Source organism: Mauremys reevesii, linkage group 5, assembly GCF_016161935.1.
Source record: "Mauremys reevesii isolate NIE-2019 linkage group 5, ASM1616193v1, whole genome shotgun sequence".
In the NCBI taxonomy this organism is placed as follows: domain Eukaryota; kingdom Metazoa; phylum Chordata; order Testudines; family Geoemydidae; genus Mauremys; species Mauremys reevesii.
Window position 1 is genome coordinate 138,653,761 of NC_052627.1, and position 26,501 is coordinate 138,680,261.

The following is a 26,501-nucleotide window of genomic DNA, read 5'->3' on the forward strand; positions in this document are numbered from 1 at the left end:
ACCCAGTCTCTCTTGTTGGCATTCCCCCACACCTTCACAACCCATCCGGGGTGCACCACTCTGGTCCAGCACACCATCCAGACAGAGCCAGGCGTGGTGATCCGAGGTGCAGCCAGGCCTTTGCCCTACCACATGCGGCCAATCATCGAGGAAGAGGTACGAGCCATGTTGGACTTAGGGGTCATCGAACCAGCCCAGAGTGAATGGCGCAGTCCAATTGTCCTCGTCCCCAAGCCGGATGGCAGCAGACGGTTCTGCATTGATTTCAGGCACGTCAACGCCATCTCGAAGTTCAATGCGTACCCAATGCCCCGAGTAGATGAGTTGCTCGGCCGGTTGGGAGAAGCCCGATACATCACCACTCTGGATCTGAGCAAGGGGTATTGGCAGATCCCCCTCAAACCGGCCTCCCGGGAGAAGACCGCTTTCGCCACCCCCACGGGCCTGTACCAATTCACCCGAATGCCCTTCGGCCTCCATGGGGCCCCGGCCACCTTTCAGCGGCTGATGGACCGCCTCATCCGGCCCCATCAGGACTACGCCGCCGCATACCTGGATGACGTCGTCATTTATAGCCGTCAATGGGAGGATCACCTCAACCGGGTGGCCGCCGTCCTGAGGTCTCTGCGGGCTGCCGGGCTGACAACCAACCCGAAGAAATGTCGAATCGAGTGGCAAGAGACAAACTACCTGGGGTATACCGTCGGCAATGGACTGGTAAAACCCCTCGTAGGGAAGGTTCAGGCTATTGCAACCTGCCCCCCACCAACTACTAAGCGCCAGGTACGCCAGTTCCTGGGGCTGGCTGGCTACTATCGGCATTTCATTCCTCAATTCGCGACCATCGCAGCCCCCCTGACAGGATTGCTGGCCAAGGACGGCCCCGACAGATACAATGGACTCAGGAATTCGACGCGGCATTCCAGACCCTCAAGGACAGCCTCTGCCGCGAACCCGTCCTCTGCAGCCCTGATTTTGATCGGGCCTTTATCCTCCAGACCGACGCCTCGGAGGCAGGACTCGGCGCGGTCCTCTCCCAAGAGGTCGGTGGCAAAGAACACCCAGTCATCTATATCAGCCGAAAGCTATTCCCCAGGGAGAAGAACTACGCAGTGGTGGAAAAAGAGGCCCTCGCTATAATATGGGCGTGCGATGCCCTCCGGTATTTTCTCCTGGAAGCCCCATTCACACTGGTGACCGACCACGCCGTGCTCCAATGGTTGGCCCGAATGAAAGACCACAACATGAGGCTGCAGAGGTGGTACCTAGCACTACAACCGTACGCCTTTACGGTCCTCCACAGAGCTGGGAAGGACCACGCGAATGCGAACTTTCTTTCCCGGCTGGGAGGCATGGACGGGTCCGGCCCCGCTGTACAGGAGCCGGACTTGCATGTGGGGGTGTGTAGTGAGGCGGCCTGGCTCCCAGCCGCACCTGAGAGGGACGAGCCAGAACTGCTGCCTCAGTGGGCGGAGCCACCGCCACCTGTCCCCGCCCCCCAGAAGTCAAGGGGCGGGACAGGAAGTATAAAGGCCCGGGCCCCGCGCTCAGTTGCTGCCCGGCGGCCAGAGAGGACAGACGCTCCTGACCAAGCTCCTGCTGGACCGAGCCTTCCCCGAGCCCGGTAACCTGAGGAGGACTGGCCGAGCCTTCCCCGAGCCCGGTACCCTGAGGAGGACTGGCCGAGCCTTCCCCGAGCTCGGTACCCTGAGGAGGACTGGCCGAGCCTTCCCCGAGCCCGGTACCCTGAGGAGGATTGGCCGAGCCTTCCCCGAGCTCGGTACCCTGAGGAGGACTGGCCGGGCCTGCCCCGAGCCCGGTACCCTGAGGAGGACTGGCCGGGCCTGCCCCGAGCCCGGTACCTGAGGAGGACTGGCCGGGCCTGCCCCGAGCCCGGTACCCTGAGGAGGACTGGCCGGGCCTGCCCCTAGCCAGGTACCCTGAGGAGGACTGGCCGGGCCTGCCCCTAGCCCGGTACCCTGAGGAGGACTGGCCGGGCCTGCCCCGAGCCCGGTACTCTGAGGAGGACTGGCCGGGCCTGCCCCGAGCCCGGTACCCTGAGGAGGACTGGCAGAGCCTGCCCGTGCACCCGTCTCCTGAGGAGCCCATGCTGGTGGACCCCCTGCTGAAGCCACACCGACACAGGTACCACTGGAGGGGGAGATTGGAAGTGGCCCGGGGATAGCCGACCCCAGTGATGAGCTGCCAAATTTTTAACAACTGGTTCCCTCCTCCCTCCAAAATTTTAACAACGGGTTCCCTCCTTCCCCCCCCTCCGGGGGGGGGTCGTGCCCCTCATGTTCCTTGACACACACACTCCGAGACCCCTGACCCATCCCCCCTTCCCTGTCCCCTGACTGCCCCTTGCCACCACCCAACCCCTCCTCTCATTCTCAATGGCCCCCCAGAACCCCTACCCGATACAACTACCCCTTCTCTCTGTCCCTGAGTGCCCCCACCACCTCATCCAACCCTGCTCTTTCCTGACTGCTCCCCAGGACCCTTGCCCTCATTCAATCCCCCAGTTCCCTGCCCGCAGACGGCCCGGGCCCCGATCCAGCCGCCCCCCCCAACCCACCCCCTCCCTGCCCCCTTACCACACTGCCTGGGGACCATGTCCACTCGGCCAGGACCATGACCTGCGCCTCGGGGCCCAACTCCCTGAGCCCGGCCGGCCCAGAGCAGGCACCGCTCGGCGGCATCCGCTTGGCCCGACTCCCGGGCCGGCACCGGGCCGAGCCGCTCGGCGGCAGCCGCCGGCCTGACTCCCGGGTCGGCACCGGGCCGAGCCGCCGGCGGCAACCGCTCGGCCCGACTCCCTGGGCCGGCGCTGGGCTGGAGGGAGCCGCGGTCTGGGACCGGGAGCTGCTGAGCCAGCCGCACCTCCCCTCCCCCTCCGCGTCCCTGCCTCCATGCTGCTTGTTCAGGCTTCCCGCGAACATCTGATTCGCGGGAAGCAGGGGAGGGGGAGGAGAAGGGGGCGGAGCAGGAGAGGAGCAGGAAGTGAGTTTGGGCCGGAACTTTTGTTAAATTTAGCAGCCCTTAACAACCGGTTCTAAAATGGCTGCTAAATTTAACAACGAGTTCGCACGAACCCGTGCGAACCGGCTGCAGCTCACCCCTGGCCGACCCCAGTCTGGCTGTAGATGACACTGAGCCTATGTCAGTGTGTTGCGGCCAGGATCCCCACTGACTGCAGCGGATCCACGCTGCTGTTAGGGCCCCGGGCTGGGACACAGTGGAGTGGGTGGGCCTGTGTCCCCCCTGCCACCCCACTCACGGGTGGCATCTCCCCCTCAACCCCAACGCTCAGGCTTAGAAGCCTGAACTTACCTGTCTGCTGCTCAGCCCCTGCCTGAGGGTCTGAGCCCTGTACCTGTTGCTGCCCTGCCCTGACCTAGGGCTTGGGCTTAAAAGACTGTCTGTTTGCTCAGCCCCTGACTGAAGGTCTGAGCCCAGGACTCTGCCTGTTGCCCCGCCCTGATCTAGGGCGTGGACTGTGAGACTGAAACGCTACTCAGCCTCTGGTAGTGAGGCGGCCTGGTTCCCAGGCGCCCTGAAGTCGAAGAGCGACCCCTCACCTGACAAGGGGACCCGCACACGGACCCTTACAGCCCCCATCATGTTGTATGTATAGTTGGGGTTATTTTTTCCAATGTGCATTACTTTACATTTATCCACATTAAATTTCATTTTCCATTTTGTTGCCCAATCACTTAGTTTTGTGAGATCTTTTTGAAGTTCTTCACAATCTGCTTTGGTCTTAACTATCTTGAGCAGTTTAGTATCATCTGCAAACTTGGCCACCTCACTGTTTACCCCTTTCTCCAGATCATTTATGAATAAATTGAATAGGATTGGTCCGAGGACTGACCCTTGGGGAACACCATTAGTTACCCCTCTCCATTCTGACAATTTACCATTAATTCCTACCCTTTGTTCCCTGTCCTTTAACCAGTTCTCAATCCATGAAAGGACCTTCCCTTTTATCCCATGACAGCTTAATTTACGTAAGAGCCTTTGGTGAGGGACCTTGTCAAAGGCTTTCTGGAAATCTAAGTACACTATGTCCACTGGATCCCCCTTGTCCACATGTTTGTTGACCCCTTCAAAGAACTCTAATAGATTAGTAAGACACGATTTCCCTTTACAGAAACCATGTTGACTATTGCTCAACAGTTTATGCTTTTCTATGTGTCTGACAATTTTATTCGTAACTATTGTTTCAACTAATTTGCCCGGTTCCGATGTTAGACTTACCGGTCTGTAATTGCCGGGATCACGCCTAGAGCCCTTTTTACATATTGGCATTAAATTAGCTAACTTCCAGTCATTGGGTACCGAAGCCGATTTAAAGAACAGGTTACAAACCTTAGTTAATAGATCCGCAACTTCACATTTGAGTTCTTTCAGAACTCTTGGGTGAATGCCATCTGGTCCCGGTGACTTGTTAATGTTGAGTTTATCAATTAATTCCAAAACCTCCTCTAGTGACACTTCAATCTGTGACAGTTCCTCAGATTTGTCACCTATAAAAGCCAGCTCAGGTTTGGGAATCTCCCTAACATCCTCAGCCGTGAACACTGAAGCAAAGAATCCATTTAGTTTCTCCGCAATGACTTTATCGTCATTAAGCGCTCCTTTTGTATTTTGATCGTCAAGGGGCCCCACTGGTTGTTTAGCAGGCTTCCTGCTTCTGATGTACTTAAAAACATTTTGTTATTACCTTTAGAGTTTTTGGCTAGTCGTTCTTCAAACTCCTCTTTGGCTTTTCTTATTACACTCTTGCACTTAAGTTGGCAGTGTTTGTGTTCCTTTCTATTTGCCACACTAGGATTTGACTTCCATCTTTTAAAGGAAGTCCTTTTATCTCTCACTGCTTCTTTTACATGGTTGTTAAGCCACGGTGGCTCTTTTTTAGTTCTTTTACTGTGTTTCTTAATTTGGGGTATACATTGAAGTTGGGCCTCTATTATGGTGTCTTTAAAAAGGGCCCATGCAACTTGCAGGGATTTCACTTTAGTCACTGTACCTTTTAACTTTTGTCTAACTAACCCCCTCATTTTTGTATAGTTCCCCCTTTTGAAATTAAATGCCACACTGTTGGGCAGTTGAGGTGTTCTTCCCACCACAGGGATGTTGAATGCTATTGTATTATGGTCACTATTTCCAAGCGGTCCTGCTATAGTTACCTCTTGGACCAGCTCCTGCGCTCCACTCAAGATTAAATCTAGAGTTGCCTCTCCCCTTGTGGGTTCCCGTACCAGCTGCTCCATGAAGCAGTCATTTAAAGTATCGAGAAATTTATCTCTGCATTTCGTCCTGAAGTGAAATGTTCCCAGTCAATATGGGGATAATTGAAATCCCCCACTATTATTGGGTTCTTAATTTTGATAGCCTCTCTAATTTCCCTTAGCATTTCATCATCACTATTACTGTCCTGGTCAGGTGGTCGATAATACATCCCTAATGTTATATTTTTACTAGAGCATGAAATTTCTATCCATAGAGATTCTATGGAACATGTGGATTCGCTTAAGATTTTTACTTCATTTGAATCTACACTTTCTTTCACATATAGTGCCACTCCTCCCCCTGCACGACCTGTTTTGTCCTTCCGATATATTTTGTATCCCGGAATGATTGTGTCCCATTGATTGCTCTCAGTCCAGCAAGTTTCTGTGATGCCTATTATATCAATATCCTCCTTTATCACAAGGCACTCTAGTTCACCCATCCTATTATTTAGACTTCTGGCATTTGTGTACAAGCACTTTAAAAACTTGTCCCTGTTTATTAGCCTGCCTTTTTCTGATGTGCCAGATTCTTTTTTATGTGACTGTTTATCATCTGATCCGGCCCTTACATTATCCTCTTCCGTCCTCTGCTCCTGACTATAACCTGGAGATTCTCTATCATCAGACTCTCCCCTAAGAAAAGTCTGTGTCCGATCCACACGCTCCTCTGCAGCAGTCGGCTTTCCCCCATCTCCTAGTTTAAAAACTGCTCTACAACCTTTTTAATGTTTAGTGCCAGCAGTCTGGTTCCACTTTGGTTTAGGTGGAGCCCATCTCTCCTGTATAGGCTCCTCCCATCCCAGAAGTTTCCCCAGTTCCTAATGAACGTGAACCCCTCCTCTCTACACCATCGTCTCATCCACGCGTTGAGACTCTGAAGCTCTGCCTGCCTACCTGGCCCTGCGCGTGGAACTGGGAGCATTTCTGAGAATGCCACCATAGAGGTCCTGGATTTCAGTCTCTTCCCTAGCAGCCGAAATTTGGCTTCCAGGACATCTCTCCTACCCTTCCCTATGTCATTGGTACCTACATGTACCACGACCACTGGCTCCTCCCCAGCACTACACATAAGTCTGTCTAGATGTCTTGAGAGATCCGCAACCTTCGCACCCGGCAGGCAAGTCACCATACGGTTCTCCCGGTCATCACAGACCCAGCTATCTACATTTCTAATAATCAAATCTCCCATTACTAACACCTGCCTTTTCCTAGAAACTGGAGTTCCCTCCCCCGGAGAGGCAACCTCAGTGCGAGAGGCAACCCCTGCACCATCTGGAAGGAGGGTCCCAACTACGGGAAGGTTTCCCTCTGCTCCCATTGACTGCTCTGCTTCCCTGGGCCGTTCTTCCTCCTCAACAGCGCAGTGGTTGTCTGAGCAGAGGTGGGACAATTCTACAGTATCCCAGAAAGCCTCATCAACATACCTCTCTGTCTCTCTTAGCTCCTCCAGTTCCGCCACCCTGGCCTCCAAAGTCCGTACATGGTCTCTGAGGGCCAGGAGCTCCTTGCACCGACTGCACACATATGCCACCCGCCCAAAGGGCAGGTAATCATACATGCTACACTCAGCGCAATAAACTGGATAACCCCCACTCTGCTGCTGGGCTTCTGCCTGCATTGTCTCCTAGTTAATGGTAGGGTGGTTTACAGAAAGGGGTTTTGAAATGTGGTTCGGTTTCTAGGTTTTAGGGGGACCACAGGGAAGGGGTTAGGGCTGGCGAGGGACTCCCACTCCCTTCCCACTCCCCTTCTAAACTCCCTTGCGAAACTCCCTGTTAGCCGCCCCTGTTCACAAAGACTTAGGGTCTTAAGTCCAATCACCCCAAAGTCCAACAACCCAAAAGTCTCTGTCTCTGGTCAGTGCCACCCCAGAGTTCAACAGTTTCTCTGCAAAGTTTTACCCCCCCAGCCTGGGTGGAAAGGGGGGGCCCACAAACACAGGGTGTTAAGGGGGCACCTTACATGGACCAGGGCCAACTGCTCCGCCTCTCCGTGGAGTTCTGCTGCAGCCTTCACCACAACCAGCTCCACTCCACCAGCTGTGCCGCTCCTCCAGCCGACCCGTGAGCTGCTCCAGCCGTCCCTGCAAACCGCTCGACTCCGCTCACTGTTCCATTGGCTGCTCCAACATGCTGCAAACTGCTCTGCTCTGCCAGCCGCTTAGTGATTTCAGCTTGTAGTAGGGGAGCCCCGGTGCTGGTGCACCATTGGCCCAACGTGAATTCAGGTCAGCAGCCTCTAGATGGACTCCTAAAGGATTCAAAATTAGCTCTGCTCTTTAACAGTGGAGAGAGGAGGAAGTGCAATTGGTGTTCCAGGCCCTCAAAAGGGGCCCATACCATCAGGTACACACACCAGTCCCCAACCTCCCTCCCTTCACTAGGTTTTGGCACCCATGTCCCTTGTCTAGCAAGTACTACTTAATGGATAGTGAGACATCTCTGTGCTAACGCAGTCTCATAGTTCCTCTTTCAAATAATCTGGGTGACAACATTTTATTCCTTCTGTCCCAATAACAAAGAAATTGGGGATCCCAGAGCTGTCAAAATAACCATCCCAGGCTGCCGTGCCCAGGATCTGCTTACATAGGGATAACAGAAACATGGTGGAATAGTAGCCAGGACTGGAGTACAGACAATGGAGAGTATGTGCTGTTCAGGAAAGACAGAAATGAAGGTGAAGGTGGTGCAGTAGCGTTGTGTATTGATGAGGAGATAGACTGACTGTAAAGAGATTAGAAGTGTTGGAACGGCTAAAACAGAGTGTGTTTGGGCCAAAATCACTTTGGGGAAGAAAACTACCACAGGCTCCCCTGAGATAGTGCTTGGGGTCTGCTACAGATATGGATATGGATGGAGACCTCCAGGGATACCTTCAATGAAATACATATTCCTTGGAGCTGTGTGATTATGGGAGACTTTAATTTCCCGGATATATATCAGAGTACAAGTGGTAATTATAATGGTAGGGCCCACACTTTCCTGGCTCTGAGAGCTGACAGATTTCTTCACCAAATATTCAACAAACCAAGAAGAGGGGGTGCCATTTTAGACTGAGTGTTGGTGAGTAGGGAGGATCTCCAGAGAAGAACTGGCTGTAGGGGGCAACCTTGGTTTGCGTGATCATGAGCTGATTCAGTTTCAGCTAATTGGAAGGATAAACAAAGCTAGGTCTGCAACTAGGGGCCTACATTTCAAAAGGGGAAACTTTAAAATATTAAGGCAATTAACTAGGGGAATGGACTGGGCTGAAGAACTCAAGGATCTGAAAGTGGAGGAGGCTTGGAATTACTTTGAGTCCAAGTTCCAGAAGCTCTCTGAAGCCTGCATCCCAAGCAAGGGGAAAAACTTCCTAGGGAAGGGTTGCGGACCAGGCTGGATGAACAAGTGTCACACAGATGATTAAGAGAAAGCTGAAATCCCACAAGGAATGGAAGATGGGATGGATCAGCAAGGAAAGCCACTTCTTGGAGGTCAGAAAGTCCAGGGATAACATGAACTGCCAACAGAGTTGGGCCTTGAAAAGGAAATTAAAACCAACATAAACGGTTCTATAACCATATAAACACAAAGGAAACAAGGAAGGAAGGAGTGGGATTGCCAAACATGGAGGATGAGGTGGATGTTAAAGATAATCTAGGCATGGCCCAACACCTAAACGAACACTTTGCATCAGATTTTAATAAGGGAAATGAGTTTCGGGGTAGTGGCAGGGTGCCTAATGGAAATGGGGATATGGAAGTAGAAATTACCACCGCTGAGGTGGAAGTCAAACTCCAACAGCTTAATGGGACCTAATTGTGGAGTCCAAATAATCCCCATCTAAGACTATTAAAGGAACTTGCAACTGCAAGCCCAATAGCAAGGATTTTTAATGAATCCATTAATGCGGCGGTTGTGCCCTGTACTGGAGAATTGCTAACATCCTACCTATTTTTGAGAAAGGAAAAAAAGTGACCCAGGAAACTACAGGCCTGTTTGTCTGACCTCAATTTGATGCATGGTTTTAGAACAAATTTGGAAGAAGAAAGTAGTTAGAGACAGAGGTAAACAGTAATTGGGATAAAATACAACATGGTTTTACAAAAGGTAGATGGTGCCAAACCAACCTGCTACCCTTCTTTGAGACGATAAGTGATTTTTTAGACAAAGGAAATGCAGAACTCATCTATCTGGATTTCAGTGGCATTTGATACAGTTCCACATGGGGAATTATTAGTCAAATTGGAGAAGATGGGGATTAATGTTGTTCTTAGTCCCTAAGTGCATGACCTTGTATTTGCACTATTGAATTTCATCCCAGCGAGCTCTGCAATGGGCAGATAAAGGGGCAGAACGTTTTGCCACATTGTTTCTGGGGATCTTGGTCTCTTGCTCACAACAGAGTCTGTGCAGCAGAACCAAGCTCGAAAGGGGCTTTGATTCTGCACTGAGACAATAACATTCTTTTATCCGGGAAATACAGTCACCCGACTCAAAATACAACCAATTTCCAATCTAATTCCTGGCCCTTTAAGGAAACTAGCCCCTCCCATGTCCCGAAGGAAAGCAATTACTGCTGCAGCTCTGGGCACGGCCTCAAGAAAGAAGAATTTCCAAGGGATGCAGAAGACTCACTCTGCTGTCAAGACACAGTCATGCTGGCTTTGGATCTGGGCTATTACTTTGAAAAGCAAGGGCCAGGTTCTGTTCTCACACCAGTCTCATTCTATTGGCTTGAGTTACTCCTGTGTATGAGAGACCAGAATCAGACCCCAAGAGTATAAACCCAGCTCAGGATTCTTTTCTCCGTCTAATTGCAGCCTGGCCTGAGCATTGCAGACTTAAGAAGTGTGTCATGACATTGTCCCTTCCAAAAATCATGGGTATGCTTTTAATGGCCTTCTGGCTGTTGGGGCAGGTTCTGAGCAGGTTGGGCATAGCTGTGAGGAGCGTCAGCCCAATTTAGAATATATTTTTTTTCCTTTCAGAAGTGTCTGAAATGGGCAATTCTTTATTTATTAGGCAGTTTTTGGTACCTGTGCTGTCTACTTCACTTGCTGTTCTGTTTTCCTTTCATATGGACACAACAGCAAAAATATGTGAGTATTTTAAAGAACTCCGACCCCCTGTCTGTCATCTCAGAGCTTAGTTAATGCTGAATACTGAGAAACAATTAACCATTGGAACAACTTACTGAGGGATGTGGTGGATTCTCCATCTCTTGACGTCTTTAAATCAAGATTGGATGGCTTTTTAGAAATCATGCAGTAGCTCAACCACAAGCTATGGGCTCTACGGATGGGTCACTGGGTGACAGTCTCCGGGTGGTGTTATACAGGAGGACAGACTAGATGATCACAATGGTCCCTTCTAGCCCTGGAATCTACATAACACAATTTACTAGTAGCAGCACGACTCACCCAGGGCCAGGCTGACATGGGCAAGTGGTATCTGACTAGAGCTGGTAATGGCTGAAGGTTGTTGACAGCTGGTTGCTGTTCATCATCTTCTGTGGAAAGAATCTTGTGGTCCCGGTAGAGAGGTGCCCCCAAACCACCACCATTATTGGTAGCTTATTGGTTAAGAACTGAGTGGGTCTCAGAGATGGAGCTACCCCATCCCCAGTGAGGAGGGGGGGTGTTAGTAGAGGTCCATCGGCAGAGCTACTTGCTGTAGACATCAATCCTCAGGGCTGTCATCTTTCTCCCACTAATAAATGCCCTTGGAAATAAATATTCCACAGCTTTGAAGGAAGAGCAGCCTGAGATGCAGAAAAACAACCGATTGGGTCCTTCCAAGGAAGTGACAGTTTGGGGAGGGACTGCTCCTGCTGGGTTGGAAGGGACAGACACGTTTTGTTATGTGTCACAGTGGCACAGGGATAGGAGAATTTGAACAGCTATTGAAGCCGGTCTCCCAGCTGAGCCTGAATTTATCTCCTTGGTGGCCCAAACATATTGTGTGACATACCTTGCTTACCACATACAATTGGACTTTGTAACGTATATATATATCGTTGTGACATCATCACAACATCTGAAAAGGTGCAAAAATTAGAAATTCAAGTCAAGCAAATAATTATTTATTGGGTGATTATGAAACAATAACTCCATGATCCAAGGAATTATTCAGTGACAGACCTGGAAACATACAAATTAAAAGCCAGCCACACTGAGCGGCATAAGGGCAGCTCTCTCTGCTACAGCCAGAAATATCACACCAAGACAAAGCGTCCCTGCAATGCACATCATATGCGGCCCCCCTCAGTGCACAGGGTTCCTCACCAGCAGGTGGCTGGGAAATATTCTAGTTTGGAAATTAAGGTGGCTTTCTGAGGTGCTGGGACCTGCATATCACAGCCCAGCCTGTCCATGGGCCTGCTTACAAATCCACCTAGAAGGCTCAGTGCAGTTGGCATCATTCCAAAAATTCCGGTTGATTGGATGGATGTGAACACAGTCTTCTCTGCCTCCAATCCCCTGATCCCAGTTGTCTGGCTGATTCTCCGCCCAGAACCTACGGATCAGAGTGTTAATGTCTCAGTGGAGAACCACAGCCAATTCCTGAGCTCAGTTCTGCTCTGTGGACTCTGTTGTTGGCAGGGGACCAAGACACCCAGCAATGACGCGGTGAAGCGATGCACCCCCCGGCCACCCCTCAGAGTTCTCCACAGCTCTTGTGGTCATGGTGACGAAGGGCTTCTGACGGCCGGGGGTAGCACCTGCCCTGCGCCTGACAGGCCAGCAAAGAGCCAAAGTCAGTGTGTGGCTCCAAATGCTGAGCAGCAGCAACTCGGATCTCAGTGCCCAGAACCAGAGCAGGTGGCACAGCACGTCCCAGGCACCCCCGGGATGGGAACGCAGGAACGGGGAGAGAGGGCAGCGGGGGCCAGTCATTAACTTCTCCCTGGCCCTGCTTATGGGCCTCGCCCACAGCCCCCTGAGGTCACTGCACCGACTGCAGCTGGCTACGGCCATGCCCCCGGCCCCACGGCCTCCCCGTGCCCAGCCTGACCGAGGGGAGAGCGCAGCGCAATCCCAAGGAGAGCGGGAACCTGCCGCTCACTCCAGACTCCCCTGGCTGCACTGAGTCGACTTGGGGCCAGACCCTCAGCTGGTGTAAATCCCTGTGGTTCATTCAAGTCAATGCCGAGTTACCCCAGGGGAGGCTCTGGCCTGGGTCTCAGTGGGCACTGAACACACACTCCGTGTTGAGGCTCCTGCTCTAAGCAAAGGGGCATTAGCAGAAATTCCTGAGAGGATTCACTGCTGTCGTGGCAGCGCCCGGGGGCCTCCCTCAGGATCGGGCCCACTGTGCCAGGTGCTGCATAGACACCAGGGGCCGTACAGACGCTGCCCGAAAGAGCTTGTGACCCAATGTGTAATAAATAATCACTTCTCTCAAGCTTTACTCACCCCCTGCTTGCGTCTGCTCTGTATTCTGTGCCATCCGCCCAGTGCCAGCTGCCCTCTGTCCCCAGGTCGGTGAGTCCAATCCAGTGATCTTGTCCCTGGGTCTCGTTGGAGAGAAACTCCTGCACAACACAGTTTGCAGCATGTGCAGGTCACCCAAGAGAGGCTGCAGGATGCAGCCGCAGCTGCCTGGGCTGAACAGATTTTGAGGGAGAGGAAAGGGCGTCTGGTGGTGTGAGCAGGGCACTGGGCAGCGGGAGACGCAGTGTCCTGCCCCCAACGCTGACAGTGACTAGCTGGGAGACCCTGAGGGAGCCCTGGAGCAGCTCTGTGTCTGTGTCTGCATCTGTATCTGCCTGGGGCTAACAGCAGGGACCTGTCTCAGAACACTCCCCCCACGGCCCCCTCAGAGCTGGGCTGCGGCAGGTACTGACGGGCACCTCAGAGTTCACACCAGCCCCCTGCCCTTGCAGGAGGCAAAGCTCGGAGCAGAGAACTGGGTGCAAAGTCTGGCCCTGCCGGAGGGTGGGATTTTCCTCCTCTGAAAGTGCCACAGAGGCCTGGGGTGAGGGCTGCAGTGGGCACGTGGGGAGCGAGGATTCTTTGAGAGGTGCATGGCCCCTTGCACACAAGCCTTCCAGATACAGGCTTCCAGATTGTCCAGCAGGAGCTCAGGCCTAGGGAGAAGGATCAAAGGGGTCCTCACTGGGAAAGGCCATTGGCTTTGCAGGAAATGCTACATGGGAAGTAGGGAAAATCAGAAATGAGCCTGACCCCAAATCCCCCTCCCCCGGCACCCCAGACTCTGGGAAGTCCAGATCCTGGCTCTGTTCTTCTGCCTCATCTCTACTGATGGGTGAATCCCTTGAGTCAGGTACCAAGGCTTGGCATCCTCTCCGATGGTTTCCAACCTCAGCTGCCACCTTCTACTTCCTTCTGGTGTGAAGCAAGGCACTGACCCATTGTCCAAGCCACTAGGAGCTTCCTGCACTCACCTGTTCTGCCTGGGAGGAGACAGAGGTCAGGTGCGAGTCCTGAGATACACAGAACCGCTCGGCCTCGTCCCACGACTTCCTTTCTTGTGAAAAGTAATAGAGGTTCCCACCGTAAAACCTCCAGCCCCTGGAGAGCTTTGTCAGCACATCACCTAGGAGCAGAGACTGAGGTGAGACGCCTGGGCTAAAGTCACAGGGACACATGCAGGGAGCTCAGGGTTTCTAGTGCTGCATTTCCCCTGCCCTTCAGCTGCCCCCAGCCCAGGGAGCTTCTGAATCCTGATTCTCCAGCATCACAATAAGTAACTTTTTGTGGCCTCGTGATGGATCCCACAGAGCACTGCAGAAAGCAGACACCACGGGGTCACTCCCCCAGCACTGAAATGCAGCTGCATCTGGGCTGGAGCATGAGCGCTGGTCCCAGTGCAGAGCAGCATGGCTGTAATGAGAAAGGGGAGACTCACTGTTCAGCTGAGCTGGGAGGGAGAGTTCAGGTGGGGTGAATGTAGCTGCCCAAAGTGGAACATCCCCTGGTTCTGCATCAAATATTTTCAGTGATGAAGGTCTTGGGTCATTTCAGGGCCGCCCAGAGGATTCAGGGGGCCTGGGGTCTTTGGTGGCGGGAGTCCCCCATCGCCAAATTACCGCTGAAGACCCGGAGCAGAAGAAGCCCCACTTGCCCCCACCCCACCACCCGGGCGGCCCGGGGACTTTTGCACTTTGGCATCTCCTCCAACTCCCCTGCAGGGGGCGCTGGCTCAGGGATGGTTCTGAAAGCTACGCCCCATACGCTGAAATCTAAGAAGAGCTGATAGCTGGGTGCTCCCATTAGGCTAACGAGGCCTAGGGTGTAATTTAACTCCACACCGATCACCACAGTGTGGGCACAGGTGCAGCCACCGGTGATTTTTAATGGAAGAGAACTCAGTGCTGGAGAAAGTCGCTGCGTTGTCAGCCTGGGAGCCTGAAATCCTCCGTTCATCCTCAGCACCTGCAGAAACGGCACCAGCCAGCACTGCAGCTAGTACTTACTGCAGCAACCTTGCACTGGGGCTCGTGCTGCACTGACATTGTCCAGCTGGACCTGGATTTCTCCATACGCTGCACTGACGTTACCCAGATGGGTTTTCAGCAGCTGGACTCCTGCCTGCGCTTCATCCAGTAGCTGCAGAGCTAGAAGAAAGTCACAGCGACGTCAGTGGAGATGCAGAACACTTGATTATCAGCACGTGCAGTAGAGCAGCACCTGCAGGGCCCTGTGTGCCAGGCGCTGTACGGACAGGAGGGGACAGCAGGGCCGCCCAGAGGATTCCGGGGGCCTGGGGTCTTAGGCAGCGGGGGGGCCCCGCTTAGGCAGTAATTCGGCAGTGGGGGGCCCCTTCCATTCCGGGACCCGCCACTAAAGTGCCCCGAAGACCCGCGGCAGGGGCCTGCCGCCGAAGCGGGACCCGCCGCTGAAGTGCAGCCCGGTGTTTGGCGGTAATTCAGTGGCAGGGGACCCCCGCCGCGGGTCTTCGAGGCACTTCGGTAGCGGGTCCCGGAACGGAAGGGCCCCCAGCCACCGAATTACCGCCGAAGACCCGGCTGCATTTCGGCGGCGGGTCCCACTTCAGCTGTAATTCGCCGGCGGGGGGTCCTTCCGCCCCGGAGCGGAAGGACCCCCCGCCGGTGAAGACCGGGAGAGGCTCCGGGGGCCCAGGCCCCGCAAGAGTTTTCCAGGCCCCCCAGAGCGAGTGAAGGACCCCGCTCCAGGGGCCCCAAAAAACTCTCGTGGGGGCCCCGGCAGGACCCGGGGCCTGGGGCAAATTGCCCCTCTTGCCCCCCCCCCCTCTGGGCGGCCCTGGAGGACAGTCCCTGTTCTCAACAGTTCACAGTCAGAATAGACGTGAGGTGGGAGAAATAAAGGCTGATTTGCCTGCAGGGGAACTGAGGTGCAGGGAGAGGTGCCCAAGATCACACAGGAAGTTTGCAGCAGAGCTGGGAATTGACCCCAGCTCTCCTGAATTCTAGCCCTGTCCCCCCAATCTCCCCAGCCACCTCTTCCCAATCGCTCCCCCCTTGTGAGCTGTGAGCGGGTCCCCTGCAGCATGGGGCAGCGCTGGGGCTGCAAGAACATCCATGGCCCCGAGCCCTGGCCCCGGGCTCCAGGCCGGGATTTTGAACAGCCCAGCGTTCAGGCGAGTTCTGTGCCGGGGTTTAGTTCAGGCCCATTTTCTGACTGGACACTGAATAACCTGATCCATGGACGGGTTTGTAGGTGCAGCCCTGTGCCAGACAGACAGACAGTTGCGAGACGCGGCCACAAGGGGGCGCTCTGCCTCCAGCAATGGGACTGTGGCAGGTACCCAAATTATTGGAGCTGCACAGGGAGGGCTCAGGGACTGGGGGGCAAATGGAGACCCACGAGTGCAGCTCCACTGACGTCCTGCTTACACCAGGGTCTGAATTCGGCCCTGTGTGTCTCATGAGCTGCATCCGTCTTTCCCGCCAATGCAACCCTGACAATACAGGGGCCAAGGTGAAAACTATGGAGCGAAGGGAGCAACGGAGAAAGGACGGAAGATGGTGACCACTAGTCATCCTGCGCAGGAGCATGTGGCGGATGCAGCCAGCCTGCCACTGCCAGGAAGGGAGCTTGGAGGGAGCCTGGAGCAGCCACCCGTCCCTGGGAACAGAGCCTCCGCTGGCAGAGGAAGGTGCAGAGCAGCAGCTCGTTAGACAGGGGACGGGACCGCCTGGCAGGGAAGTCTATGGAGGGGAGCAGGAGGATGCCAGGCACCCACCATCCCTGTAGGCAGGAGAGTGCTCAGCTTCCAGGCCAAAGGAGGGGAACTGACCCTGATGCCTAAGACCCTCGTCCTGCGACTTACTGTCCGATCCCTTCGCTGATGCATCCGAGGTGTCGTCAGGCTGCAGAGAGACTTGGAGCTTCTGCACCGCTTCTTCAACCGCTTGCAGCTTGCTCTGTGCCCGGAGATCTAGAAATCACACGTCTGCAGGTCAGCGACCGAACCGAACTGCGCCTGGAGACCAGCCACGCCCAGAGAAGGAACATGCTCCGAGCGCGAGGCTGTTCTCTATGACGTCTTTTATTTTAATCTTGGACAGGTTCCCTCCCGAGGAGTGACACCGGCACAGCCAAGGCCCCGTTCGGGGCTCTCTCCTGGTGTATGTTACACCGTCTTAACGTAGGGTGTCAGCTCCTTGGAGCAGGGAGCTACAAACTCCAGCAGAGCTGACTGAGAGTAAATCTCAGGAACAGACGCCTCGGGAGGTTGTGGAAGCTCTTTCACGGAAGGTTTTCAAAAGGAGGCTGGAGCCGTCTGTCTGGGATGTTTCAGACACAACAAATCCTGCATCTTGGCAGGGGTTAGACTAGATGCCCCTGGGGTCCCTTCTCACCCGATGGTTCTGGGATTCTATGACCTCATTTTCCTGTGTGTTTGTGCAGCACCTAGCGCTATGGAAAGTAGGACCTGGGTGCAGCTTCTGGGCACTATGGCCGGCCAAGTGCCGATCCTGACAGCAACACTCCTGGTGTGTCTCAGGGGCCTGTCTGCTAACTGGAGGCCCAGACCCTTACAAGTGTTCAGGCCCCAAACTCCCAGTGATTTCACTGGAAACCAGGAGCCCAAATGCCTCTGAGGATCTGGGCTTGCAGACTAATGGCCAGCTGCTCAGATAGTGTCAATCTGACTTCAGAGGAGCTACTTCAATTTACACCTGCAGAGCATCTGTCCCTAAAAATCAGCCTTTCACTCCCTTAGCGCTGCAGGGTCAACACAGCGATGCCCCAGGGAGCCAGCTTCTCTTCCAGCTTGTGCATCATCAACGGACCTGTGATCTAAGTGCTGCCTGCGGAATCTTTCCCACAATTCATCGTACGTCTCTGGCTCCTTTCACTGCAGTATCTCAGCACCTCACAGTCTTTAATATATTATTTAATGTCGCACAACACCCCTGTGAAGTAGGGAAGTCTCCTCCCCCCGTTTTACAGGTGGAGAACTGAGGCAGAGACAGGTCTCATAGGCCTTACAGCCAGAAGGGCCCATCATGATCATAATCTGACCTCCTGCAGGCCACAGAACCTCACCCACCCACTCCTGTAATAGTCCCATAACCTTTGGCTGAGTTACTGAACTCCTCAAACCATGATCTAAAGACTTCAAGTTACAGAGAATCCACCATTTACACTAGTTCAAACCTGCAAGTGACCCATGCCCCAGGCTGCAAAAAACCTCAGGATCTCTGCCAATCTGATTTGGGGGAAAATTCCTTCCCGACCCCATTGAAAGGTGCATCAGGACCCTGTTAAATGGGAGACTACAACTGATCATGCTCAAAGGTGAACTGTCAGGCTGGAGGGAGGATACTAGTGGAGTTCCTCAGGACTGGTCTTTGGACAAATCTTATTTAATGTTTTCATTAAAGACCTTGGCACAAAAAGGGGAGTGCGCTAATGAATTCTGCACATGACACAAAGTTGGGAGGTATTGCCAGCATGGAGGAGAACCGGAATATCATACGAATAGAGCTGGACGACCTTGAAATCTGGAGTATTAGAAATGCGATGAAATTCAGTAGTGCAAACTGCAAGGTCATTCACATAGGGATTAACAGCAATATTAATCCCCATCTTCTCCCAATTGACTAATAATTTCCCTTGTGGAACTGTATCAAACGTCACTGAAATCCAGAGAGATGAGATCTACTGCATTTCCTTTCTCTAAAAGATGAGTTATCTTCTCAAAGAAAGGGAAGGTTGGTCTGGCACGATCTATCTTTTGTAAAACCATGTCATCTTTTATCCTTATTACCCTGAACCTCTATGCCCCTAATTATTTTTTACTTCCAAATTTGTTTGAAGACCTAGCATACAATTGAGGTCAAATTAGTCATAGGGTCTGACCCCTAAGTTTATGGATTCACTAAAAATCCTTGCTGGTGGGCTTGCAACTTCACGTGCCAGTTCCTTTAATATTCTTGGATGGAGATTATCCAGGCCCCCCAGTTTGGTCCTATTAAGCTGTTTGAGTTTGACTTCCACCTCAGGTGTGGTAATATCTACTTTCTTATCCTCGTTCCCATTAGCCAGCCTGCCACTAGCCCAAAACTCCCAATTCCCTTTAATAAGATCGGAGGCAAAATATTTGTTTAGGCATTTGCCCATGCCTAGATTATCTTCAATCTCCACACACCCTCCTCTCGGGCAGTCCCTTTGTGTTTATATGGCTATAGAACCCTTTACTGTTGGTTTTAATTTCCTTTGCAAGGTCCAGCTCTGCTTGGCTCTTGCAGTTCTCACTCTGGGTATGTACATTGACTCTTCCCCTCTTCTTGTAGGACTAGCTGCTCTTCTCTTCTCCCTGACCGTCCCACCTTCTGCTACTCCCTGCTGCAACCTTCTTCACTTTCCAACTCAGCAAACCTGTTCCTGAGCTCTACTTCTCCTTCACTAGCTGGTCTTTTCCTCTGCCCGGTTCTCATCATCACGTTTCCACTGGCCACTTTTCTCACCCAGCAGTCTCCCCTCTGCGTTCTCCAGTCCAGCTTGGATCTGCCAGCCTTGAGTTTTCCCTTCAGCCTCCTCTCGCCTTCCCTCCATCATTCACTCGAATCCCCTTCAAAACTCAACTTGCAGGTCTGCACTTTCTGACCTCCAGGAGGTGGCTTTTCTTCCTGGTCCATCCCATCTTCCATTCCTTGTAGGATTTCTGCTGTCTCCTAATCACCTGTGTGAGACACTTGTTCATCCAGCCTGGTCCGCAACCCTTCCCTAGGAAGGTTTTCCCCTTGCTTGGGATGCAGGCATCATAGAGCTTCTGTAACTTTGACTTAAAATAATTCCAAGCCATTCTCCGGCCTTCCTCCCATTCCTTCTGCATGAAAATCCTCTTGTCTTTTGTTCTCTCTTGCGATCTACTGCAAGTCATCCTCTGTCCTCCCGGGGCTCAGAACTCTGGGTATGTACATTGACTCTTCCCCTCTTCTTGTAGGACTAGCTGCTCTTCTCTTCTCCCTGACCGTCCCACCTTCTGCTACTCCCTGCTGCAACCTTCTTCACTTTCCAACTCAGCAAACCTGTTCCTGAGCTCTACTTCTCCTTCACGAGCTGGTCTTTTCCTCTGCCCGGTTCTCATCATGACGTTTCCACTGGCCACTTTTCTCACCCAGCAGTCTCCCCTCTGCGTTCTCCAGTCCAGCTTGGATCTGCCAGCCTTGAGTTTTCCCTTCAGCCTCCTCTCGCCTTCCCTCCATCATTCACTCGAATCCCCTTCAAAACTCAACTTGCAGGTCTGCACTTTCTGACCTCCAGGAGGTGGCTTTTCTTCCTGGTCCATCCCATCTTCCATTCCTTGTAGGATTTCTGCTGTCTCCTAATCACCTGTGTGAGACACTTGTTCATCCAGCCTGGTCCGCAACCCTTCCCTAGGAAGGTTTTCCCCTTGCTTGGGATGCAGGCATCATAGAGCTTCTGTAACTTTGACTTAAAATAATTCCAAGCCATTCTCCGGCCTTCCTCCCATTCCTTCTGCATGAAAATCCTCTTGTCTTTTGTTCTCTCTTGCGATCTACTGCAAGTCATCCTCTGTCCTCCCGGGGCTCCGAACTCTGGGTATGTACATTGACTCTTCCCCTCTTCTTGTAGGACTAGCTGCTCTTCTCTTCTCCCTGACCGTCCCACCTTCTGCTACTCCCTGCTGCAACCTTCTTCACTTTCCAACTCAGCAAACCTGTTCCTGAGCTCTACTTCTCCTTCACGAGCTGGTCTTTTCCTCTGCCCGGTTCTCATCATGACGTTTCCACTGGCCACTTTTCTCACCCAGCAGTCTCCCCTCTGCGTTCTCCAGTCCAGCTTGGATCTGCCAGCCTTGAGTTTTCCCTTCAGCCTCCTCTCGCCTTCCCTCCATCATTCTCTCGAATCCCCTTCAAAACTCAACTATAGTTTCCACCTGCATCTCCAAACCTCGGCTCTTCTCTTCCATCAGCTCTCTCAGGCGGCGCTTCATACAAACAAGCTCTTTTCAGGTACCTGCACCAGGAACATGTACATCCCGCAGCTTCCACATCTGGTCATCTGGTCACTGTCTCTTCCATTGCTTGGGTCACTACCACTGCTGCCTCCGTGTCTGTCACACCCTTACTGCCTAAGCGCCTGCCAAGGAGAAAGGAAACCCCACCGAACACAAAAACAGAACGCCACCCCCCAAAAAAACTCTCCTTACAATTGCGCACGCTAACTTGACCATCGTTAGCATTAGAAGGTTTGAGCTAGTATCAAACCAGTAAGGCAAGATCTCCTTTTGAACTCTCTGGAGTAGGAGATTTATTTGGAGGGACAGACTGGAAACATGGTCGATATTCTGCTGAAATGTGGAGGTGCCCCCTCCAACCCCCCCAGTCGAGCCAGTATGGAAGCTGGCAAACGTTGGGCTTGGAGCTGCAGTTGAACTTACAGAGAAGCATCACAGCAAGGAGGGACGTGGCCAGGGCCACACCCAGGAGGAGAAGGACAGCAGTGACGATGCCCCGCGCCCTGTGCTGCCAAGGGACCGATGTCTTGGAAGGGTTTCCTTGAAGGAGAAGAAGAAACGTATCCATGGAAAGTTACAGCTCAAATGCCATTGACCGAAGAAACTCCACCCCTCAAATCCAATAACTGCTCAGCCTCCTAGTCCCTGACTGTGGTTAACAGCAACAGCGGAATGAGGTCAAATAAGGTCAGAACCGACCAGAACTCGAATGTGAAAAGTGACCCTCCCTAAATCAGGAGTGACTCTAGTGCCAGGCAGGCGTCCTGTGAGAGAGATCTGGGAGCAGGATTTCCCCCCTGCCTAAGCATTTCTTGAGAGGGAAGATTAGGGCTTGTGCAGTCCATGCCCAAAGGAGTATTTTTAAGTGAGAAAAGGAACCTGAAACAACTTATGAAATATGAACTCAACGAGGCAGTGAAATGAGGGGAAATGATTCTTTGCAGGAGAAAAGTGGGGCTGACAGCAGCAGTGTGCTCAGAAGGGCCTTTCTACAGCATCCCTGTCTAATAACCCATCCCCAGGATGCTGGGCTCCCCCCTGCAAGGCAGCCAAGGGGCGAATCACAGGGCAAAGCCCGAAGACTGTGTCTCCCCTGCACATTAAAGGGAGAAGACTAGAGCTGCATTCGAGCCAGGATCTATGTGTAGACAGAAGTAAGTGTGCTCGGTGTGATCTGGATTTGGTCTCTCCAAGGTGAACGGCAGCTGCTTGGAGACACAAGACTGTCAGATTCTCCTCTCCCTGAAAGTCTCAGCCTGCTGCACCCCCTCCCTGTCTGATCTGGGCCTCAGCCACTACGCTCCCCCATGGGGTGTGGTTCCTGGAACCAGCAGACAACACTCAGGTGCCCAGATAATCCCCTTAAATTGCAGAAGTGGCTTCTCTCACGCTAACCAAAGGGTGAAGCTGCCTCTCACTAATGTACTGAGTTTACAGTTCTCAGCCTTTCCTGAAACAGATTCTGGGAAGAGCCTCTCTGTCACCCAGCGCAGGCTACATTCCCCTTGTGTTTTCCTTTGTCCCTGCAGAGAGCCTAGCTGAGCTCGGTGCCTAGGGCCGCACCCTCCACTTCCGTCAGCCCCGTCTCCCTGCCTGTCTCCTGACCCTTCCTGGGCGTCTTTCATGTGTTCAATCCAGAACAGCTGCCACACGGCACCTGGATTGCACTGAAACCAAAGGGGATAAACAACCCCCGGAGCAGGCCCTTGTTGAGCTGGCACCTGCACAACGAAACATAAGAACGTGAGAACAGCCAGACTGGGTCAGACCAAAGGTCCATCCAGCCCAGTGTCCTGTCTGCCGACAGTGGCCAGTGCCAGGTGCCCCAGAGGAAATGAACAGAACAGGGAATCATCCAGTGATCCACCCCCTGTTGCCCATTCCCAGCTTCTGGCAAACAGAGGCTGGGGACACCATCCCTGCACATCCTAGCTAATAGCCATTGATGGACCTCTCCTCCATAAGCTTATCTAGGTCTTTTTTGAACCCAGCTAGAACCCCTGGGAGAGGCTGACGGTGGCAGTGAGCTGGGGAGGGGGAGCCTGGCTGGCTTTTATGGCCAGCCCATGGCACTGCGCTGCCCGGCAGGAGGCTGGGATGCTGGGCAGGGACTCCCATCTCTCCCCCTGTGCCCTTCTCCCGTTGGGGACTGGCAGGGGAGAGAACACACTGGGAAGCACTGACCGAGCACCCTCGCCCACTGCCCGTGGTGCTGTCTGGCCAGCACAAGGCTGAGCTCTGGGTTCGTGGTCAGTGGAGCAAGCGATCGCTGCCCAGGACACTCTGCAGAGACCACAAAGCCAAGGAGAGGCCAGCGGGAGTCCAGGGTCCGGTGCAGCCTCTTGTGCTTACCTTTGGGCTGAGGAGCAGCTTCCGCCAACTCCATGTGGTCGTAGATATTCTCGCTCGACATTTTCCTGCCTTCGCACTGAGCCGAGCCCCTGATGACTGGCCTGTGGGTCCTTTCTGCAGCCTGCTGGGTTAGAGCCTCCCTCTGACAGCAGCCCTGGCCCAGAAATAGAAATGGGAAGTGGTGCCTGGTGGTGAGAGCCACCCTGTCGCCAGCTGGGCCATGTGTGGTCAGTGCTAGTGGTGGAAGCGAGAGTTCAGGCAATGGGCTAGAGCTGGGTCCAGCGTCGGCAGCATCCAGGAAATGGGCCCAGGGTCAGAAGCCAAATGGCAGAGCCAGGGTGGGGGGCACAGAGGCAGAGCCCGGGATCAGTACCAGCGAGACAGACGCCCAAGCCAGAAGTGGGGGGGGCAGGCAGTGAGTGAGGCAGGGGCAGGGCTGGGCATCAAACCGGACGTCTGAAGCCGAAGGGGAGCAGGGGCTGGAGCAGAGCAGGAGCAGGGCCTGGCAGCCGGCCGGAGCAGGGCCTGGACGAAGAGGAAGCACAGCTGCAGCAGCAAGATCCACACTGAGCAGCCACTGATCTCAGCTGGGTGCCAGGCTTCTAAGCAGGCTGGTGAGAGTCGGCCAGCAGCTGTCCCCGCCGGTCCGGTCCCTGACAAGACCTGGCAATAGGGACTCCCGGTTTCTATTCCTTGCTCTGCTCCTGACTCACTGGGAGACCGTGGGCAAGTTACCTGACCTGTCTGTGCCTCAGTTTCCCCCCCATTTACCATTCTAAGGAAATAGGTGGGGGGATCGGGAAGATCGGGGCTTTGGTAAGGGCCTACAGAGCCTTTCAGCTCAAGGCAGATGGGTAAAAGCCAACCAAAGTTTCCACGTCTCACGAGATAAATATGCGACCCTGCCCTTCAAAAACAAGCCCAACCCCCCAAACCAAGCAGGTCGGTCAGAGGTGACATGAGCTGCCCCGGGGCTGGCCAGCCGCCCCCAGGTTCCTGGTCCCAACTTCCACCCCCGGCCAGCGTCCCCTGTTGTTCTCCTCTGACAGCCCTGAGCCCCCGCCCTCTCGGGAACCCTGGGGGAGGGGCAGGGAGGTGAGCTGAGGAAGGGCGGGAAGCAGGGGGAGGAAGGATGGGGTGGAGGAGAGATGGTTGGAGGGGAAGCAGGGGTGGGGAGGGCCGGTTGGAGGGAGAGGTGATTAGATAGGGAAGGAGGGAAGGAAGTGGAGTGAGGGGTGGATGGGGAAGGAGGGGGAGGGCATGGAGGGGAGAGACGGGTGGATGGGGAAGGAAGGGGAAGGGAAGGGAGTGGAGGGGGGAGGTGGTTGGATGGGAGAGGGAGGCGGAGAGGTAGGGGGAATTGGGGGCAGAGACGGGTGGATGCGGGAAGGAGGCGTGAGGGAAGCGGATGACAGCGCTCTGTCGGCAGCACCTGGCCATAGGTGCTGGATCTACGGGGGCTGTCGCACCCCCTGGCTGGAGGCGGTTTCCATCACATGCAGGGTTACAGTTCAGTTCAGTGGCTCTCAGCACCCCACTATTCACATTGTTCCAGCCCCCTGGGCCCAGCCTTTCATGGCCCCCTCTTGCGGGTGGGGCTCTGGCGAGAGCGTAAAGGCATCATCCCCCTGCGCGGCGCGTGCGATTGGCTGTCGGAGGTCGTGCAGCGGAGGGGCTGGGCCTGGGGAAGCCTGGGCCCTCTCCCCTCCTGGGATACCCCCAGCTCTGCCCCAGCCATGGCATCCTGCTCTGTGTCCTGGGCCCACTTGTGTTGTGGGGCCTCCAGCATCATCCCGCTGAAGCACGGTGAGGGGCAGGCTGGGGGCAGTGTGGGGGCCAGGCCTGTGTCCTGCTCCTTGCCTCCGGACCATCACCTCTCCCCCCCGACCATGGCACCCTAGGCAGTCACCCACATCGCCCGGCCCGAAGGCTGGCCCTATCCTGGGGCATCCACAACTGCCCAAATCTGCATCTTGTTCCTATGTGTGACCATCCACGGGTGGGAGTTCTGCTGTCCAAAGGGACAGACCCTGCTCACTGCTCCGGCGGTAACATGGGATGAGAGGGGGCACGTGTGGAATCAAAGGTTAGCATGTTACACAAGCATCCTGGTGAGTACGAGCAGCACTGGTACAAGCAGCCAAGTGGGCACACGCCCAGCGATACACAAACGTTGGTGGCTGAACGCTGACATGACTTTGTAGCGTAGACACGGCCTCAGTCCCCAGCTCTGGGGCTGTACAGGAGGTTTCCAGGAAGGACAAGCAGCCTTGCAGGTTCCACATTCACCGGGAGCGGAGCCAGTCAGAGCTCAGGGGGAAGGTTACAAACATGGGAGCTAGGGACAGTCCTGGGGGCCTGGTGACTGATCCATGTGGGACCAAGGGCTGTGTCTGCTGTGAAGGCTGCATCCCAGTTCCTGAGCCACCTTGGAAACAGGCTCCTGATTCCCCATCTCACTGAACAATGAGGAGATGCTTGTCCGTTAGCTGTGGGATGGGTGTAACCCCACGGAGATGACCGAGATTCCTGGGGCTCTGTCTGCTGGCAGCTCAGGGAGGGGGAGCCAAGGCAAACTCAGAGTCTGCCCGGCAACCACTCGGGAGTGTGGGCACTCAGGAGGAAGTTGAGTTGTGGGGGTGGGAAGGGAGGTAGCTGAGGTTGAGAAGGGGAAGCGATGGGTGGAGTATTGAATACCCGCTGGTTATTTACTGTCTAGCGCTGCATTGTGCTCAGTGTAGCAGCTTCGGGAGGGATCGTCGGGGGGTTATTCAAAAGCAGGATGCCCTGGGGGTTGGGGACCCTCGTTTAGGAGGTGTCCCAGGTTCAATTCCCTACGCTTCTGCAAATGTCATTTGTGACACTGAGCATGACACATAGGCCCAGATGTTTATAGGGATGTAGCTGTTTCTCCGTTCCAGGCTCCAAGCCCTACTGACTTCCAATGAGACTTAGCCTCTGAGGTGCCTAAATCACTTTTGGAAATGGGACATAGCCATCTAAGTCACTTAGACAGATTTGTAAAGGTATTTAGGCTCCCAAAAATCCAGCTAGGTGCCTAGTGGGATTTTCCAACGCGCCTCACTGGCGCTGAAATCAATGGGAGCCAGGCACTTTGAGAAGCCCGACCAGAGGCCAATCTTCATCTGCAGGAACCCAAATATATTTCAAAACGTGGCCCTTGTGAGGTGCCTCAGTCCCAATCTGTGCAATGGGGGTGGTAGCACCGCCCAGCTCCGAGGCTAAAAAGGTGGCGAGGGACCGCGACAGGAAAGTAACGGGAGTTCTCTGCTGGTGGACTTGCCCTGCAATCAGTGGCGCGAGCCACCTGGCAAGGTCAAAGGTGATGCTGATTTGCTGTGGGAAAGACCTAGAGAGTCAAATTCACTGGGCTCCTAAGTCAGGTTGGGTATGTCTGCCCTGGAGCGGG

The 26,501-nt window shown here is 54.0% G+C and overlaps 1 protein-coding gene across 1 annotated transcript; it reads right to left on the reverse strand.

Annotated features, from left to right (window-relative positions):
• Window positions 1-11,344: 11,344 nt before the first annotated feature.
• LOC120406516 (C-type lectin domain family 4 member F-like) lies at window positions 11,345-23,283 on the reverse strand. The gene is made up of 6 exons (XM_039541415.1): window positions 23,072-23,283; window positions 16,556-16,663; window positions 14,718-14,858; window positions 13,686-13,837; window positions 12,694-12,812; window positions 11,345-11,794 (listed from the first exon to the last, which is right to left on the reverse strand). The coding sequence occupies exons 1-6, from the start codon at window positions 23,130-23,132 to the stop codon at window positions 11,632-11,634; spliced, it is 744 nt and encodes a 247-aa protein (XP_039397349.1). The 5' UTR covers window positions 23,133-23,283; the 3' UTR covers window positions 11,345-11,631.
• Window positions 23,284-26,501: the final 3,218 nt, after the last annotated feature.

What these genes read in the sequence shown, in the direction of transcription:
- LOC120406516 (XM_039541415.1), bottom strand. Translation starts at nt 23,132, where the DNA reads ATGTCGAGCGAGAATATCTACGACCACATGGAGTTGGCGGAAGCTGCT. An exon ending in AGCTGCTCCTCAGCCCAAAG is followed by an intron (nt 16,664 to 23,071) that starts GTAAGCACAAGA and finishes TGTGATTTCTAG; the next exon opens with ATCTCCGGGCACAGAGCAAG. An exon ending in ATCAGCGAAGGGATCGGACA is followed by an intron (nt 14,859 to 16,555) that starts GTAAGTCGCAGG and finishes ACTTTCTTCTAG; the next exon opens with CTCTGCAGCTACTGGATGAA.